The sequence below is a fragment of the Phalaenopsis equestris genome, unplaced genomic scaffold (assembly GCF_001263595.1).
Source record: "Phalaenopsis equestris unplaced genomic scaffold, ASM126359v1 Scaffold000203, whole genome shotgun sequence".
Classification (NCBI taxonomy): Eukaryota; Viridiplantae; Streptophyta; class Magnoliopsida; order Asparagales; family Orchidaceae; genus Phalaenopsis; species Phalaenopsis equestris.
Window position 1 is genome coordinate 2449028 of NW_018164645.1, and position 19400 is coordinate 2468427.

At 33.5% G+C, this 19400-nt stretch overlaps 1 protein-coding gene across 9 annotated transcripts in view; it reads right to left on the minus strand.

Annotated features, from left to right (window-relative positions):
• LOC110022891 (protein prenyltransferase alpha subunit repeat-containing protein 1) overlaps window positions 1-19400 on the minus strand; it is a 65029-nt gene that overhangs the window by 23326 nt on the left and 22303 nt on the right. The window contains exons 2-5 of one of the 9 annotated variants that reach the window (XM_020722037.1): window positions 10182-10361; window positions 6974-7098; window positions 6700-6902; window positions 2484-2594 (exon numbers count right to left, since the gene is read on the minus strand). In XM_020722037.1, the coding sequence (XP_020577696.1) occupies window positions 2484-2594; window positions 6700-6902; window positions 6974-7054 (395 nt within the window). In that variant the 5' untranslated portion in view covers window positions 7055-7098; window positions 10182-10361. Of the gene's footprint in view, window positions 1-2483; window positions 2595-6699; window positions 7099-9578; window positions 9666-10181; window positions 10362-19400 lie in introns of those variants that run through there. The other 8 variants (XM_020722033.1, XM_020722039.1, XM_020722041.1 and 5 more) reach the window with 8 other exon arrangements.

Sequence of the window (19400 nt, forward strand, 5' to 3'; positions counted from 1 at the left end):
CCAAGATGAGAATGAATAGGTGGATGAGTGGCTTTACACTTAGAGACAAAATGCGAAATGAATATATTTGTGATACGGTTGGTGTAGCTCCTGTGACGGACAAAATTAGAGAAAGTCGTCTTAGATGGTTTGGTCACATTAAACGTCGACCATCTGATGATCCGATTAGGAGAGTAGATGTTTTAGATTCGACTTGTATTAAGAAAGGCAGAGGTAGACCTAGGAAGACTTGGGCTCATTGTATTAAAAATGATCTTAACTTACTAGAACTAAATGAAAATATGACACTAAATAGGACGCAATGGAGAAAAAGGATTCATGTAGCCGACCCCATGTAGTGGGATTAAGGCTCTGTTGTTGTTGTTATTGTTGTTGTTCTTTCTGTGTATTTGCTCTTACTCCTAATCATATTTGATGGAATAAACTAGTTGAAGATAGATATATGTTTGATTTTTGATATATTTGTCATGCTTCAACTTTTCATAATAATTTAGTTTATCAATTTCTAAAACCTAAATTTAATTTTGGTTGTTGATTTCATATAAGGATATTAAGGGTTTATTATATGCATTTTTTTGCATCTCATTATGCATCCTTCGATAGATAAATTATGATGACATGATTAAAATAATAAAGTGTTATATAATAAGGAATAATAATTTAAATGTATAATACCAAAATATATTTAAAGTCTTCGGATTTTAATTCCTAATTTTATAAAAACAAGTTTCTTGATTTACTTTTAACCAAAAAGGGATAGGTAAGGTATTATATATTTATTAACCGGCTTGCTGACTCTTTGTTACCTTCTTTTTCTACACCCTGCTTGCTGTCGTGCTTTTGTTGTGTCATCTTATGTATGCATGAAAAGGTGTATTTCATTTTTATTTAAAAAAAAAAGTTAAAATGGTGGAATTTTTGTTGTCAAATGAAAGATTTAGATGTCATAAATTCAAAAGTAAAATCTATGAGTTAAATATATAGATACATAGGAATTGAGTAGGACGTATGCAAAGCTTCTCAATCTTCTCATACATTTACATTAATATCCGTTGTGAAAATTTAGAAAGCATTATTATGCATTTCTATATATTAGATGTGCTTAAATAATGAGGTGTATCAAATAAGTGTCATTTGACCGCTTATTGTTGCTATAGATAGAGTTGAGGCTTGAACATTATAAAACCCAAACCCTTTTATACCTTCATAATTACAATCATACAGTTCATACATTTAAATTGAGTGGGTTATTTCTCATTCAAATTTCTCTGTGTTTTTCAAGGTAAACCTGGACGTGGTCGAGGCGTAGAATGATTAAGAAGCTATCCCTGAAGTAGACAAAATGAACGATATCAAACTTCGCATCAGTAACCAACCTCTCTTTTCTAAGTGATTTTATATGGATCGTCGAGCTGGTTTATAATTTGGAATGGGTCAGGATATGAGCGATGATGCAAAAGACATCTGGTGTCAAAATTGGGATAACATAATAGTATTATATCTCATGGCCCAATGACCTTGTGAGGGTTCAGGATTGGCGTTACTGTTCGTCAATCTTTGATAAGAAGCTGCCCTTGTTTTCATAAGCTGTGGACGGTTCTAACCCAACAGTGTGACTTACTCATAGACAGTCAAATTTACAAAATATACAACAATATAATAAAATCTTTTTCTAGTAGAATTAATATTTTGGTTGCCAAGTGAAAGTCTAATTTACTTATATGCATGACAAAGTAAGAAATTTTTGGATGTTACTTTTTCTAAGAAATTAAGAAGAAATTTTTTTTTAAGACTGAAATCTTAATTTCATTTCTTTTAATGTCGATTTCTAAGAAACTCTCCAAGCCAATGACCTAAAATGTGCTTAGTGCTAAGAGGCACATGATGTCAACTTACTTATATCCAGCCATGAAAACCACTGTGACATTGAGAGAGCTTGGAACAAGCTTCATATCTTTAACAAAATTCAGCTTCTTCAAATTGCGCCTCAACATGATCAAGGCCTCAAATTAGCTTCAGATCATTGAAAAGATGCAGCTTCCTGGTCAACTTCCCCGTCTCAACACGAGGAAAAGAAATGAATCAGGTTAGTACTATTTTGCACTTCCACCTCTATTTTTTTCAGGTTTGGCCTCTCTATTGTTTTCCCCACGTGTATATGTTGTGTCGAAGCCTGATTCTACTGTTAAAAAAAATTAGACACAATTTATTCCACATCAAACTCGTGTTCAATTTGTGTTTCACAACGACACGGATGCCATTTGGAAGTGTCCATGCTTCGTAGTGGCACATAAGCACAGTTAATAAGCTTAATAAGTGACACTCCTTAAGAGGGGAACTTGAGCTTTTCTAGCAAAAATAAACACCAAAAATATCTTGGCTAAGCTTAATTTTTTAAGCAACCATCCAAATGACCAAACAATAATTTGTATTCAAAAATAAATGAAGGTTCTGGCTTTGTTTTCTGAGAATGGAGCAATCACCTATGGCTCCACGCTTGCTCACTTTTTGGTGAATAAGAAAGAACGAGCAATGATAAATTTAACTCGTCAAGAAGCACCGACAAATCAGGCTCCCTTGAGAGCACCAGCTTCCTGCATAAAATATTAAATATTGCAATAAAAGGAAAATTCAATAACTTATGAAAAATAAAATGAAGAATCTTTACATTCAAATTTATGTGTGTTAAATCTTGAAACCATAGCCCCATTGGAATACATAATATCAATAAAAGATGGTTGGAACAAACGAATGCTGTCTGCAAATATCATAAAAATGCAACAAACAATATGTAAAAAATATTGACATATGACATGATTAAGCAATTTGAAATAATTTGCATGAATTGAGAGTTCGGGTACAGCACAGAAAAATTCTAATATCATATGTTTACTGCAGCACAGGAAAGTTGCTCACCAAATACAATCTTCATCAGTTTTAAAATGCCAAAGCCATATGGAATGTACAGCATTCTTTAATTTAGAAGTGAGTACTTCTTGGCACGCCTAAAAAATAATTGACTTAAAATAAAATAACATAGTAGGGGTTCAAGGCTCCAAGCAAGTGCGAGGATTCTTTGGATCACAAGATGCAGTCGCTGACGTTAGCAAGAAATCCGAAATTGGATTATGAATTCATACAGTGGGTTTTAATTTGGCTTATGAACCATCAATATTTAAGGTAAAGATTTGGTGAGCTCACAGGCCCATGCCTAAGTAGATAAACATTGACCAAATAGAACAAAGCATGATATCTGTTTCATTTCCAAGAGCAAAAATTCTAAAATGATTCCTTGCATTGGATTGCACATATGCATATTATAAGAATCGGGTGGAAAAATTTTTTGTTAGAAGATTAAAGTCAAGTGGCAGGCACCATTGCTTCTGAACATTGAATGTTTGACCTGATAGAGCACTTGCCAGTGTCACTTAACCAAGAAGAGGCTTAGTAGCGTACGAAGTAAAATATTCTAGTTCCACATATTACAATGAGGAAGTACAGTACAGTTGCATAATTCCCTGTAAGGATTGTCACAAACTGGCCCAAGGGATTGAAACTGTCAGGGTGAAAAGAGGGACTCAAACGGTAGACTCAAACTATTATAGCATTTAAAGTAATCTAATTCATCCAAAAAATTTAAAGCCAATAAACATCAATATTTCTAGTTCACATTCACCTAATAAATTTCATTCAATACTTTTAACAGAAAACTTCAAAACAAGTTAAATTTTATTGGTAACTATTTTCAATTTCTCTTTTTTTTCTTCAGATTAGAAATTCCCTTATGTTAATCATTCAGTTTAAAAAAAAATCCTAAAATGAAAATAAAACCACAAGTTATACAACAACTTAGTGAATAAATATAGATCTATAATATACAAATTTTTAGGCATATGCTCTAACATGCATGTTGTTAAGGAATGCTTAAACATTAACATTTCATTTTACTAAAATTTTAAAACATTTACATTTTATTTAAGATTTTAACTTAAGAGCGTGTTTAAATTATTGTACCATTAAGGTACATTCATTTTCATTTTCCTTTTTTTTTAACTTTTTTTTTAATTTTATGCACACGGGTATAATAGTGTCATTAACCAACTCCTTTTATTAGCTTGTACATTTATTTCACTTGATTATCATTAATTTTTTTCCAATCATTTGAACTAAACACTGAACTTTCAGTGTGAATGCAATACATAAACTTTTTAAAATATGTTATAATGCTTATGCAACTTCATTAAATTAAACATTCAATTAATTTTAACAATAATCATCATGATAAAAAAATACCAAACATGATACATTTAAACTTAAAAGAACCGAAAGAAAAATAAAATAAGAACTACAATTACTCACTTCTCAGTCAAAAAATTCAAATATTAAGAAGGTCAAATCCAACAGTTTTGAAAGTCAGAGTAAATAGAAAGTCGGAGCAATATTAAGAAATGTGAGAAATGCAAAAAAATTTCATAAAGGCAAATGTCTCTCAGAAACTAACATTTGGTTCTTGTGTTATCAACCAGAACACATTGAATTATTTCAACTCTTGGACAAAGGGCTCCAGTGAAAGCAAGAAATAGTGTTGCACCATCACAAAAGAATTTACACAAACAAAATAATTGAATTAGCCGCATTAATGAAAAATCAGAGTCAGACAGTTGAATATTCAGCCATTATGCACTATCATAACACGAAGCTAAAGATTCGCTGGAGATTATCACAAGCACATTTTACATTCTAAAAAAAAAATTAATTGATTGAAGTTTTTATTCTGCAATATATTATAGTATTTTCATTTCATAATATCATAGGCACAAATTTAAGTTAGATAATTCATTCTTAGATTTATCATGTATCTTTGTCTTATAAAAAGTATCATATCTCTTTAGAGTATACCTATAAGAATATTATTTGATAGGAGAGCATATCAGCATTCATTTCAGATATTTTATTTAAATTAATGGATTTTAATAAGTCAATCATGTCCATCGCTTTATCAGTTATGTGACAAAATAAAAGAGATAAATTTAAATATTTGCCGGAGGTACTTTAAGTTACAATTGATTGTGTCACCATTGCTTGAATTTAATACAATCATAGGTATGGATTGTCTATTTAATTATTTCTTAATTTAGACTACAATCAGAAGGTAAACAATTTTACTTCACCTCAAGAGATGGAATTTAAATTTTATGTGGATCGAAGATATGACATGTTTGAATTTAATACAATCATAGGTACGAATTGGCTATTTAATTATTTCTTAATTTAGACTACAATCAGAAGGTAAACAATTTTACTTTACCTAAAGAGATAGAATTTAAATTTTATGTGGATCGAAGATTGAAATATGTGATAATAATAACTATAAAATCTTAAAATTTGTTAAATAGCAATAATCAAGATATTCTTGCTAAAGTGAGAGATATGACAAAGGATACATAGACAAGCACCAGTAAGGGGAGCTAATTTAATTATCGATTTATTAATAGCTTCTAAAGTAATATATAAACAATTGTATTGAATGACAGTTAAGGAATTACAAAAACTTAAAATTCAGCTACAAAATTGCAAAAACAACAACAAAGCCTTAATCCCACTACGTGGGGTCGGCTACATGAATCCTTTTTCTCCATTGCGTCCTATTTAGTGTCATATTTTCATTTAGTTCTAGTAATTATTTGACAAAAAATTTAGCTACAAGCTACAAGAATTGTTTGACAAAAAATTTATCTGACCTAATACATCATCATCAAGAGCCTTAGTATTATTTGTAAAGAAAAGGCATGAAAATTTTAGATTGTGTAATGAAAACAACCAACATTTGCCTTGACCACATCTAGAAATTCCTCTATTCTCACTCAACCAGTCCGGCCTACTCCCCACACGCTTGCGCTTGTTGCTTCCTAATTGTTTGCATGTTGTCACCTCAGTCTCAAACTTGCGTAGCCCTAGCTCCTCGATCGGGTCCACTCATTGTCATTATCCACATCCACTTTCTCATGCTTGATCACTGCTCACAACCCAATCTCTGTAAAATGCTTTGCTCGACCTACTTGTTTGCACGAAATACTTGCTAGCCCTAACTTGTTAGTGTAGTTATATGCTTCTTATTTGTGAAGTCCCTCACTTGCTCATGCTCTGTACAGGATCAGCTTGATCTATCTCGCTTGTTGTTTCCATCATGTGAAAACATCGCCCACACATGCGCCTGATTCAAACCTAGCTACCAGCTTCGGCTCGCCATGGAGCTACCTGCTAGCATTGTCTCCTGCAGTGCTCCACCCATGTGATATTTATGCACTCCGCTCTTCATCTTCCTCTCCTCCACTCTCTAGCTCGCTCTCGTGTGTCCATGCCTCGTTCACTTTCTCTTCAATTGTTGCATGAGCCCCACATAGTATCCCCGTTGGCTTTGACTCTCTCTCATTTTGTCTCCTACCCTTCGCCTGCCGCTCTACTTTGATAGGGTAAGGTCATGCCTCAAAGTGGCTTTTGCCAATTCATACTTTATAGGACATTACAATCATCTCACAGTACTGACAAATAAAGTTCATAAGTATTTCAGCCCCCATTATCATTTAACTAGATCACAACATAGCAGGTGTTATTTGATAAAGTACCATAAAGAACAGAAGAAATTCAAAAAAATAAAATAAAAATCTATATACAACTACTGAGGAAGAAAATAATAACCTAGAATTCCAAACACTGCCGAAATCAGGACTCAATATCAAAAGAGCCCTAGAGTGCTTCAGGATATCTTTTTCTAGGAATTGAGCTTCAGAAGTTGCAGTGTTCAAGGAGATTTTGCCCTCTGATATGTTGATTAACCTTTTATAGTTTCTTCTGGCATCCATATGTGCAAGTCGAGCAGCATAATACAATAGGGGAACAATCTGCATTGAGATAGCCAACTTATGATTGCCATACCAGAAAATAGTCTTCTCATTTTGTAGAAACGTCAAACCAGTTGCGTCTCTCCCACAGGATTCATTGAATATTTCGCAGAAGTTGGAAAGTGGAGACCATGAAATACTTGAATCTTCATTTAACTCTGCAAATTGGGATGGGTGTATGAAGCCAACTTCATCACTACACACGATGAAGATAATTTGAAAGACAAAATCAGCTAAAACATCACAATGTAAAGCAATTAGATAAATTTTCAAATAAAAGATGTGAAAAACAAACCAGACTAGAGCATGATGAAATAAAGCTATAGAGGTATTGTAAAGCACTATAGCTAGAAGAATATTGAAAAAAAATCATTTATCTACATCAATTATATACAGCTAGAGAAGGTGGTGAACATTTGTCCTTCCAAAAATTACTCTTTTAATGCCACTATACATCAAGTTTGCCCCATTCTTTCTATCATTTCAATAATAAAACAGTTTAGCATAGCATTTTGTCATTCTCATTAAAGAGTAAAGTGCCAAAATAGTCCCCTGATTATTTACATGGCTTCATTTTAATCCTAGTCTATAAAAGTGTCAAATTAATCTCCCTACTCTTTTAGTATGGGTTGAAATAGTCCCTAGGGTGACTACTTTAGCTTTACTTAAAAGAGACTGTGTCCTAAATTAGCTCTTTTATAGAATTTGGGACTAAATTGAACCCTAACAAAGAGTCGGGGAAATATTTTGACACTTTTCTATTTAAACTAACAATCAATTTCCTTCCAAAAGAGTTGAATGATGGAAGACACACATTCCCATTTAAGAGGGTAAGCATATTTCATCCCTACGATGGTTATGTCTGGGCATTTATACTTGTTCAAGTGTACATTATAAGTGAGATTTGTCAAGCCATTCTTTATTACCATCTCCAAGCAATTGGTTGAGAGAATGCATGTAGCAAAAGGAAATTAACAAGTGGCAATCCAATTGACATGTGTTGCAAATAAATTAAAATTTAGCACGATTAGCTTTATATGTGTATAATTTTCATTTTTTTTTGTATTTGTTGTGTGATTAGAGGAAATCATCGAGATTAAATTATATTCCATTATTTCATTAATTTAATCGATTAATAAAATAATTTTCATGCTCCCTAAATCCTCATACATGTCCTCTTAAAACAAAATATTTTATAAAGATTATATTAAAATAGGAACTGTACTAATTATTTATGATTATGGGGTAAATCATTTTAAGAAAAATCTAATAATGCTACTCAATTTCTAATTAGAAGAAATATATATCACTATTGAAAGAACATTTTATGTTAAAATTCGTTAATATATTGCAATCAAATTCTTTTTCAAACAATTTGTAATATATATTTAAAAAAAAAAAACAAGTACAATAACATTCTGTACAATTTAGTTTCTTTATCTTTCATTTAATTTAAACTTAACTATGTAAACAATATGCGACGCGTTATTTTTTCCCGTTTTACATTAAGATATCCCATAAAAAAGGACCAAATACTTTGCTCACTTCATTAAAAATATAAAGGAATGCAACAATAAGATGATCAGAAGACTGCTCAGAAAAATTGTAGTCAAATCTAAAATTTCAATAAACTTGCACGGTTGACTTTCAAATGGCAAACTACTCCTACACACGGTTCTTCCCATGTTGTCTTATAAATATTTTCATATGTAATGTGGAAAGTATGACCAAATTCCTACGGCCACTTCAATTAAAAGAAAAAAAACTTATTTTGTCCTAACAAACTTGCATAGACCTCATCTGAAATACAATTTTTTTTAAAGCAAAATTTGTCATGATAAGCCCAGTGAACAAAAGATGAAAGCTACTACGTACACAAATCTGTGTAGCTTTCGCTTAGCCACAAATTACACAGAGAAGACACTGTAGTACAACTAAGTGGAGAAATGAATGAAACTGGAGGTAGCAAAACATAAAGAAACAATTTTGCCCAACTTTGGTCATGCTTCAACCGTTCAACAATTGACAACCATTCCACCTTGTAGATTAGATCAATTGCAGCACCAAATTTCAATATGGAAATGTCTGTGCGATATTTGATATACTGGTAGTCCACAAGTATATGCATTACTTGGAGGAATAAATTTAGGGTGCTTTGGGGTGGGAGTGGCGGTGGCGGTGGCGGTGATAGTTTTTTCGGTCTCACAAAATTGTGCTTTGTCTGCTTTTCGAAAAAGTTGTAATTGAAAGCAACGTTTTGCGGCTAAACCTAGCTACTTGTGGTGGCTGCTAAAAAGTTGCGGTCAAACTTTTTCAAAAAAAAAAATTGTAATAGTCACTGCAGCTTTTTTAACAAGAGTTTCTACAACAGCAGCTTCACAGTTGCTTTTCCAAACAGCTACAGCTGCCCCAAACAGACCTTAAGTGTTGCAGCTGTTAAAAAGTTGCGGTTCAACTTTTTAAAAAAAAAAAAATTGCAATAGCCACTGCAGCTGCCCCAAATAGACCCTAAGTGCAGGGACTACTAGAAAACCGCAGTCTAAATTAAAAAAAATAATTATAATAGCTAACGCAGCTTTTTAAACAACAGTTTCACAATTGTTTCTTTAAACAGCTACAACTGCTCCAAACAGACGCTTAATTAAAAAAAACAAAATCTTGGAATTCTAAACTTACATGAGCTTATGATGATCCAATATAAGTTCAAACTGTTCCAAGAGAACCTTAGAAGCTTCTTCAGGGCATGATCTTTGCCCCATCTTTCTAAAAACAAATAAAAAGTATGAGAGCATTAGTAGAAGCCTTCCCAATCTTGGAAATCAGAAAGGTGAAATGCTCCTTCAAGATCAAAGCAAATAAAATGGAACAGAGGATTAAGTTCAAACTCATCAACGATAAATAGAAGAAAATTACGTGATGAAAAAAAATCATGGCAGACGGCTTAGGAGCCACAATTAAATTTAAAAAAAAACATAAAAGGAGCAGCATATTCAACAAGTAGTAAACTTTACATATTCAAATACAACTAGCATCAAATAGAGTTTAATCATAAACAGTACGAGTTAGAAGCTGCTATTGGATGGATAATTGTTTACCAAATAATCACATTATTCATATAACAAGATGAATAGTAATTCACGCATATAAAGCTGATTTATTTATTGAATTAAACTACCTGGCAACAAGATGGAATCAATCACAAAGTAAAACAGCCAATTTATAAGGCGCAAGCAGATTAAGAGAGAGACGCCAAAAACTAAAACATAAAAGGGAACATACCCAAGGAAAGAGGATCCCAATCAGGGTTAGCTATCCTTGAAACTCAAAAGTTGCTTGACATCAATTGAGAAGATCAACATTTTGGAGGGGAGGTTGATAAGTCCAGCCATAGCAAAGAGAATGAGAAAGTGTAACTACTCATACCCAATGCTAGGAATTTTCAAAACCGGAACAGATAATCTGATGATGAAAATAACTTTAATAAATATCTATAAATTCAATATTAATGAAATAGCCATGAAATTTTAAAATCAAAACCAATAGTAAAATAATATGCCTTGCTCTAGTGTTGCCCAGTCTACTGTACTCGTTTCTCTTCTTTCACTAATTGTCTTCTATGAATTATAAAATAAAACCAAAATGAGATTTCAAAATTAACATGTATGTTAGTTATTAATGTAAACTATGTAATAAATCATATAAATGACAACAATGTATAATGATGAACTGTTGTTTGTCTTTTAATTTCATTAATACTCATGTTTCTTCTCTTTTTTTTATATAAATATATCGTCTCAAGAGCATCGTTTAAACATAATCTAACACATCCATAGTCCATGCGCATACCATCGACACAACGAGGCATAAACTAAGGCCTCACTTGGGACAGTTGTATCCTTCATAAAAACTTCTTTAAACATAACTTTAGAACAAACAACAATATAAAAGGGTTTTTTAAAGTCAATATCTCATTTGGATACAAATTTTTTTGTGCAACTTTTTTAGTGATAAACGACAAAAATATCCCAATTGAGTCAAATCATTCCCAAGTCAAGCCCCCAACAATCATACTTCTCTTCCATGGCATTAGCTTTTGTTGTGATGAGGAGGATGACAATGGCATGAAACTACATGCCACAATTTCCGATTTCTTCTCTGCAAGCAGGTTACGACAATCAAGTGTTTGGCCTTTAAGGCTCTGTTTGGTAAAAATCCCAATTGCAACCATGCCTCAGCCCCCCCGTCCCGCGCGCGCTGCCCCAGGAAGCAGCTGTGGGGAAGCAGTTACGGGGAAGCAGCTGCGGAGAAGCTCGTTGTCTGTTTGGTGCAGCTGCATGAAACCAGCTGTCGGGCAGTTGTTTATGAAAAAAAGATCACACTGCCCATGTTTGGTGAAACTGTTTAAAAGAAGAGTATAACAATCATTTTTTGGAACTTTAGTAAACTCGCAAAGTGCTAACAACTTCTGTTTATAAATAAGAACACATATGCAACTCAATTTTATGTATTTACATATCTAACACTGAAGTTTTACAAATATTTGCATAGCCCCCAAAGATACAACACATCAGCTAAAGATAAATAATTCTACGCCTTAAGTATGACCGAGTTCACTATCATGGCAATAATGGTTGCTACACCTGCAAACGATATGTGATAGGTATGTAAATAAACATGAATTCAAGTGTATGCATGTAAATGAACCCAAAATAAAATCTTACAACAGCATGGACGCTTGCTACACCAGCAATTAACTACTCACTGCATTAAAAAATATTTGAAACAACTAGAGTTGAGATATTATTTAGATTCAGCAATAAGAAGCATGTCATGTCGAATAAGAATAATGTATTTCCATTTCTAACACCTAAAATTTTCATTTCACCTTTCTACAACCCACATATTTCATATCACATCAAAAATATCACTATTTTAACTTTTAAAAAGTGAAATATGTCTTCTCAAGTGGCATATATGTAGAAACTAAAGTTCAGATGTTAGATTTGCAAAAATTGCAACCAATTATCATGAGCAGAAAATTGCAAAAAATGCAACCAACGATGGAAACACATAAACCTTGTCATTCCCAAGGAATTTACAAGGCTGCACTTGCTCTACCAAAAGCAATCCTCCAATACTTGCATGAAAATATGGACGAACCAACAGATGTACTCCAGATTGGAGATCAAATCTGCATTGTACATCTAAATACTGCTAATAATAAACCTGGACTGCAATAAAAAAACTTAGCTAACTAAATGCAATGTTAATACACAGCAGCACAAGTTTGAGGGATTCTAAAAATAAGCAATTAAACAATTTAACACTAAAAACATTGGAACATTTACATACATACCATTCAATTCTTAAAAATATACGTATCTAACACTTCAATTTACATATATAATTACAAAATAATTGAATGGTATGAATATAAATATTTCTACTATAAAGCTATAATTAGAATTCCCTCAAAATATCATATCCGAACATGTCTCAACCAATGGCAAATGAAAGCAGTGATTATCATCAAAGGCATGGCACAATCCAAAGGGAAATTCAAGGAAAACATAATGATAAATATATTGGGTAAATAAATCATATAAATATTAGAATTTAGGTGTTACATAAGTAAATACGTAAGGATTATCGTCCAACCCAATACCACTGCTATCACCACATATTCCAAAATTATTGAGCTCCTCCCATGGATTCTCAGCTTAGCTTCGTTTTTCTAACCAAATCGTTGAAGAACCAGAATTCACTGAAACAAGCATAAACATAAACAAAATATCATAAATCGAATAGCACAAACACAAAATCCCAAATTAGCATCTGGAGGCATATAACCCATAACACCACAACAAAAAGGAAGTTGATGATAATTAGCATTAATAAAACCCATAACCCATAATTTTGCAGTGCAAGCCTCTCTAGCATCCTTCACATTTTTTAGAAAATGTTTTTTTAATTTGTGCAACTCGCTCATATGTTCCAACTCCCCAATTCTAAAACCATTCTCAAATAAACAAAAGCATGCGAAAATTGTTGGACATAATTTTTATATGTAAAGTGAAAGGATGCACAAAATCATAAGTATCTTCTTTGGCAATATCCACAAAATACATATATTCAACAATAGCTCAATGGTATTCAATAATTCTTGGGTATCAAACTAAACAAAAGAAAACAACGGAATTAATAAATATGAAGTAAAAAAAAAAAAATCATAGTAGCAATATTTTGAATAATATTCAGCTAATAAATTCTTAAATTCTTCATTCATAGGCATACTATCTCATCAGTTATTCGTTCCCTCAGCTCTATCATCTCACTTGCACCTTCCCCATCTACATTGAAGGCGATGAAAACCTCTCTCTTCTTCTTTAAAAGAATGATCTAGACGGTATTCAAATGCTTCCGAATGCACATTTTATTCATCCTCTTCCGCCAAATGGAAGTCGATATCGCTACGGGAATGATGACTTCTTATTTAATTATGGAGAGTCATTGTAGCAAAGACAATTTGTATCTGCTTCGAAAAATTGTAGGGAGGCATATCACGGAGTATCACTCATTTCTTTTTCCAGACACAAAAAGTCCTCTCAATTGCACTACGTAGCGATGAATGTCGTTTATTAAACATTTTATTTATTCCTCGTGTAACGTTGCTTGCACGTGCGAAGTCTGGTATGTGATATCTCGTATCAGGAAATGACTTTAAATACCCTTGTTGTAATGGGTAACCAGCATCAACCAAGAAATATTTGTCTAATAAATGGAACAATTATTACGGAGCTTCAAGTTGCTATTGGGATCCCAAGTAATATTTGTCTAATAAATTGAACAATTCGTATGAGTTCGATCCCAAGCGTACCTGTAGGTGGATGTGGAAAGTTGTTATTGGGATCCTGTGTCGCAGATTTAAAAACTCGATTGTCGTGTGTGCTGCCCTCCCAGCCAGCCAGTACAAAAGTGAAACACATTAAAGTCGCAGACGGCCATGACATTTTGGGTAGGACTACCACAACGGCTGATAAATGCCACCTTATCACTATTTGGGATAAGTGCGTCAACATGTGTTCAATCAATCGCGCCAATGCAGTCCTGATGAGTAAATGTTAGATTTGATATATCATTGCTTACCCTTACAAAGTTAAATATAATGCATCCGAGAGAGTACATTGAAGAACATATATCGTGCATCACGTGATATCTCAGCGGGTATATGCTCAAACTTATAATCTGAGGGTCTGATGACATGAGAGGACAGACTAACAAGTGCGCTCAATCCAATTGAGAAATAACTGCTTATTATTTCTGATGAGTGTTGAAATCGCTCCATCGCTCCTCGCATAGACTCATTTTGGGATAATATGAACAATGTTATTGTGAGAACCTCACATGGATTGGTCATCGAAGATCCATGAAGACCGTGAGATCCTATGAGTAAGTCCAAAAGTGATAAATATTGTCTGGCTCATTCGAAACATATTACAAAATCGTGTTAGGAGTCCCGCACGGAACTCTCCAACCCATTTGTCGCCAATATAAGAAGATGTCATGCATGGCGACCGGTCAATGTATGCGTTATAGTACTCGTACATCAAACATATTGCCGTTAGAAACATCCCTCTCCGCTTTCTTCTGCGTGTATCCATGTGGGCCTCCATCTGTCTTTTTCTATTTGCATCCATAGTGATGGGTATCCCTAAATGTTTCTCCTAAACAATTATCATTTATATGAGAGTTTGTGACAATAAAAAAAAGAAATGTTTGCAAATAATTAGGAAGGTACAAAAGAGTTCACAAGCACAACTCTAGAAAGAAAAAAATAGATAATGCAGTGTAAATGTTCTAGTTATGAAAATTATTATGAAGGTACAAAAGAGTTCACAAGCACAACTCTAGAAAGAAAAAAATAGATAATGCAGTGTAAATATTCTAATGATGAAAATTATAAAAAATATCAATTGTTCGAACGATTATAAAAACGCAGAATATATGCAACTCTACGGGCGGCAGGCATCTGCACAAAGAAATCCCTACGGACCAGGTCCTCTAGCAGTTCTGCTGCGAACAGATACAACTCTTCATCTGCATAAATTTTAGCTATAGCACTTAAGATTTCAAGTGTCTCCATAATAGTGCTTGAATGAGAAGCCTAACATTCTGCTTTGAAACGAGAAACCGCCTCGGATAGCTCGTTTCTGAGAAAAGAAGCACCACATTTTCTTTTATCAACAACCCTCATACGTTTTGAACGGGAAATAGTTTTTATATTTGTTCTGATCTGGGCTGGGGATGTTAATGAAATCAACTGAACCTCCAGGGTTTCCCAAATTCACGGCATTGTCAGCGAACCCTGTCTCGCTTAGACTACATGCCTAGTTCCCCGTTGCAACCACTCCCCCAAACATGCGGTCGAGTTTCTCCTCCAATTCAGGCTCAATTCCAGAAAGATTAAACTTTTTTGCAGCATGCACCACCTACACAGAAATTGATAAACACCCAATTAGAATAAAATATAAAGTTATAAAATAAAGAAGTTTACAAATAAAGCTCACTGCAAGTCTTTCAGCTCATCATTCCTCAGGTGCATCAACTGTTCGCTTCACTGGATCCCAACCAAGACCGGTAGAACCCCTTTTCAATTTCTTTCATATTTTTCATTCCTTCTTTATTTGGTCTCACTTGTTCTTCATTTACAACTTGTCATATTCTCTGCCTGTACATTCCTTGAAATTTTTGATAATATTTTGACACCCTTCTTTATTGAAATGGGTCGTAAGCATATTTTCTCGTTCAATCTCTTTAATACAAATATTGCAAAATATTATTTTCGTATTTTTTTTCCCACAATGCGGGCGTAGCAACCTCTTTAGGCTTAATATCCATGTTATTACTATAATAAAACAAAGTCATGAAAAATAACAGTAAAATCAATTACACAATAGAATTACCATTATGATTGTCATTACATTTGAAACTAGAAATGATTATTTGCATAACCTAGACAATAGAATTATCATTATGATTGTCATTACATTTGACACTAGAAAAGATTATGGCATTTTAATATCATCTTCATCATAAATCATCACATAAAGCGGTATAACTTTAAAATTAACATAAATTCAATCATATAAGCGATTGTGATAATTGTCTACCCTAAACCTCGTTTACTACCCAATATGCTCTCAAGCACTGAGAAGGAACAGAACACATTGATGACTAATGCATCTTTTGTTGACAAAAGCAAGAATGTAGCTCATAGTTTCGTCATTTTCAATGGCAAACATAAGCATATATGCAACACAAATTGAAATTTAAAATCATAGCAGCAGCATGACATTTCCAACCAAAGGCATAGAAATAATATATTTTTTAAAAACTTGGGGCATTAACCTATTGAAACATCTGTCGCGACGCTGTGAACGAGGGTTGCGATGGCGAATGAAGGTAGGCATATTTATACACATTTAATAAGAAACTTGAGTCATGTTTATACACATTTAACACAATTCTTATGTATTTACTTTTAATTTACATATTTTTACTTTTTACTGTTTTCAGAAATTTAGAACACATGGAGGAATGAAGGTAGGCATAACATAAGCAATTAACTGAGCAAGCATTATGGTAATAACATTGAGGAAAATAGAAAACATACAATGGAGAGGAATTAAGGTAGGAAGGCAAGGGAAATGTTATCGTTGGCATATGAAGTAGTCAGGATATGGGAACCTAGGAAAGCTTACGGTGAATGTTGTGAAATGGCTGGCTATTGTTGATATCCCGCGGTGAAAGACGGCGAACGTCTCCAAAGGCAGAGAATGGCTCAAATGGCAGCGAACTTCCACTGTGTGTCTCCCCCAAATGCGAGAAAGCAAATCCGCAAGAATTGGGAAGGCGAAGGATTTGTTCACGACGTCACAAAACTAGGGATTTTATTACAGAGGGCGGAACGACGCTGACAAAGGGAACGAGTGTTGCGAGGGTTGCGACGGCGACAGAGGGAACGAGGGTTGCGACGGCAATTATAAAATTTGACGAGGCGAAAACTGGGGCCGCGGGATGGATACCGCGGCCTGCTTTTCTCACGCTTTAGCTTCTATCTGTCGCAAAGCTAGGAGCCAAACGACCTTTTTTCGCGATTCGGAGTCGTGAAGCCGCAAAAAAGCGGCCCCAAACAGACCCTAAGACCATCCCCTCCAAAAATCCCAATTGCAACCATGGAATAGAATTGGTAATACTTGCTTTAGATGGTTCTCAACGCAGTGGACTTCTTCTCAAGCTCCCTTGAGTACACTTCAGCTTTCTTCACCTTGAACTCATCCTGCTTTGTGGAGATGACATGGTTGACGTTCACAAAGCTCTTCATAGCCTTGGAAGCCACAGTGTCAGAGAGGTGATCAAGAGCCTGCTTCAACTCATCACAAAAAGTTGTGACCTCAATCGCGATGGGAGAAGAATGCTACTTTTGAGGACCATTGCTACTGACGGGAAGTAGAGTGAGCTTAACCTAGGCATAAAGAGCATGGATGTAGTCCAGGAAAATTTGGCAAGTCGGTTGAAGTTGGAGTGCCAAGACGAAATAATAGCCTAGAAATGTTGATCTCATCTGTTCGGAAATAAAAATGGGAGTAGCGAAGAACTAGAGAGAAATGGAAGAGATAGATTGTGTGATAGTAAAAGGGTAATTTGACATTTTCTTTGACGAAACAGTGGAACGCAACAAGACATTCACGATCTGAAATGGGAAAAAATGTTGTTGTGTTTGAAAAACATTTTGGAGAAGTTGCTAACCCAAATGAAAGCCTCACATTTTATCGGCTTTCAGTGTAGCGCAATGGAGCCGAGAAATGTCTCCAAACAAAGCCTAAGTCTATTATTATTTGAGATAGAAAGGAATCTAATCATCCTTGACCGATACATCTGTCATCAACACAACGGTGCATGGTTTTGATTTCTTTATTATTTAAGGTGGCATAAAAACATTTACGCAAGTAAATACCTTAGAGTCTCTAGTCAATACCACAAGAGGTAAACTCTGTCCATCATCATTCACATGCAAGCATTCATATATATTGAATGCTTCATTACATTATTCATAAAATGTATTATTTTCTTATGATATATTATATATTGATTAGAAAATGCCTGAATGTTCTTTTAAATAAAATTATTATTTTTTTCTTGGGAATAACTATCGTGCAAATATCTATCGTGCAAACATTCATGAAGTAATATGGGCATTTATGTTTAATACTTAAAATTACAAAGGATCAATTGCAGCATAGAATAAATGGGTCTAATGCATAAGTGGAAAGAATTGGAATCAAAATTAAATTCAAAAATAGGAAATTGTGCTTAAATTCCGACTTATAATTACCCCCTGTAGAATTTTTGTAAGGCTTTTATTTTAAAAATTAGTTGGTCTCTCCTGCTAACTTTACCAAAACCCGACAGTCAAAGACTCATGCATTATATTAGATACATTTCATATCAATAATTTAGTATAATCAACCGAGACTTTTATTTATTTTTAAATCATTTATATTTTTAACTATATTTTATAATTAATGATATAACTAGGTTATCATTTATTTCATATCATTAAGAATTTCTAAAAATTTATTAGTTATTCCCTTGATTACATTTCAATTAATCCTTCAATTACAAACTATTACTATTTACTTAGCTTAATTATACTTAAATAATATTTAATATACATATTTATATATATATAATCTAACACAACCCAATTCAAAATACAACTTTTCCAATTAACTTATATTTATTATTATGTATTTATTCAAATAAAAAATCCCTCAAGATACATATATTATAACTAGATGCATTTTAAACTTCGTGATAGAAAATTAGAGATTAATAATACTACAAGATTCATAAATCTTCATTAAATAAATTTTAATATTTATTCCTATGCAGCTTATTCAAGATACACAAAATTAACATAATAAAATCCTCTCTAAGCTTATAGAAATAAACATGAAGGAATAGCTTATAAACATAAATCTATCAAGACCCCTTTCATTTTGAACTTTATCGAAAAAAAAAAAAAAAAATTATTTGTGCATAACTTTCGGCATTACAATGATTCAACAACAACAACAACAACAAAGCCTTAATCCCACTACGTGGGGTCGGCTACATGAATCCTTTTTCTCCATTGCGTCCTATTTAGTGTCATATTTTCATTTAGTTCTAGTAAATTAAGATCATTTTTAATACAATAAGCCCAAGTCTTCCTAGGTCTACCTCTGCCTTTCTTAACACAAGTCGAATTTAAAACATCTACTCTCCTAATCGGATCATCTAATGGTCGACGTTTAATATGACCAAACCATCTAAGACGACTTTCTCTAATTTTGTCTGTCACAGGAGCTACACCAACCCTATCACAAATATATTCATTCCGCATTTTGTCTCTAAGAGTAAAGCCACTCATCCACCTAATCATTCTCATCTCGG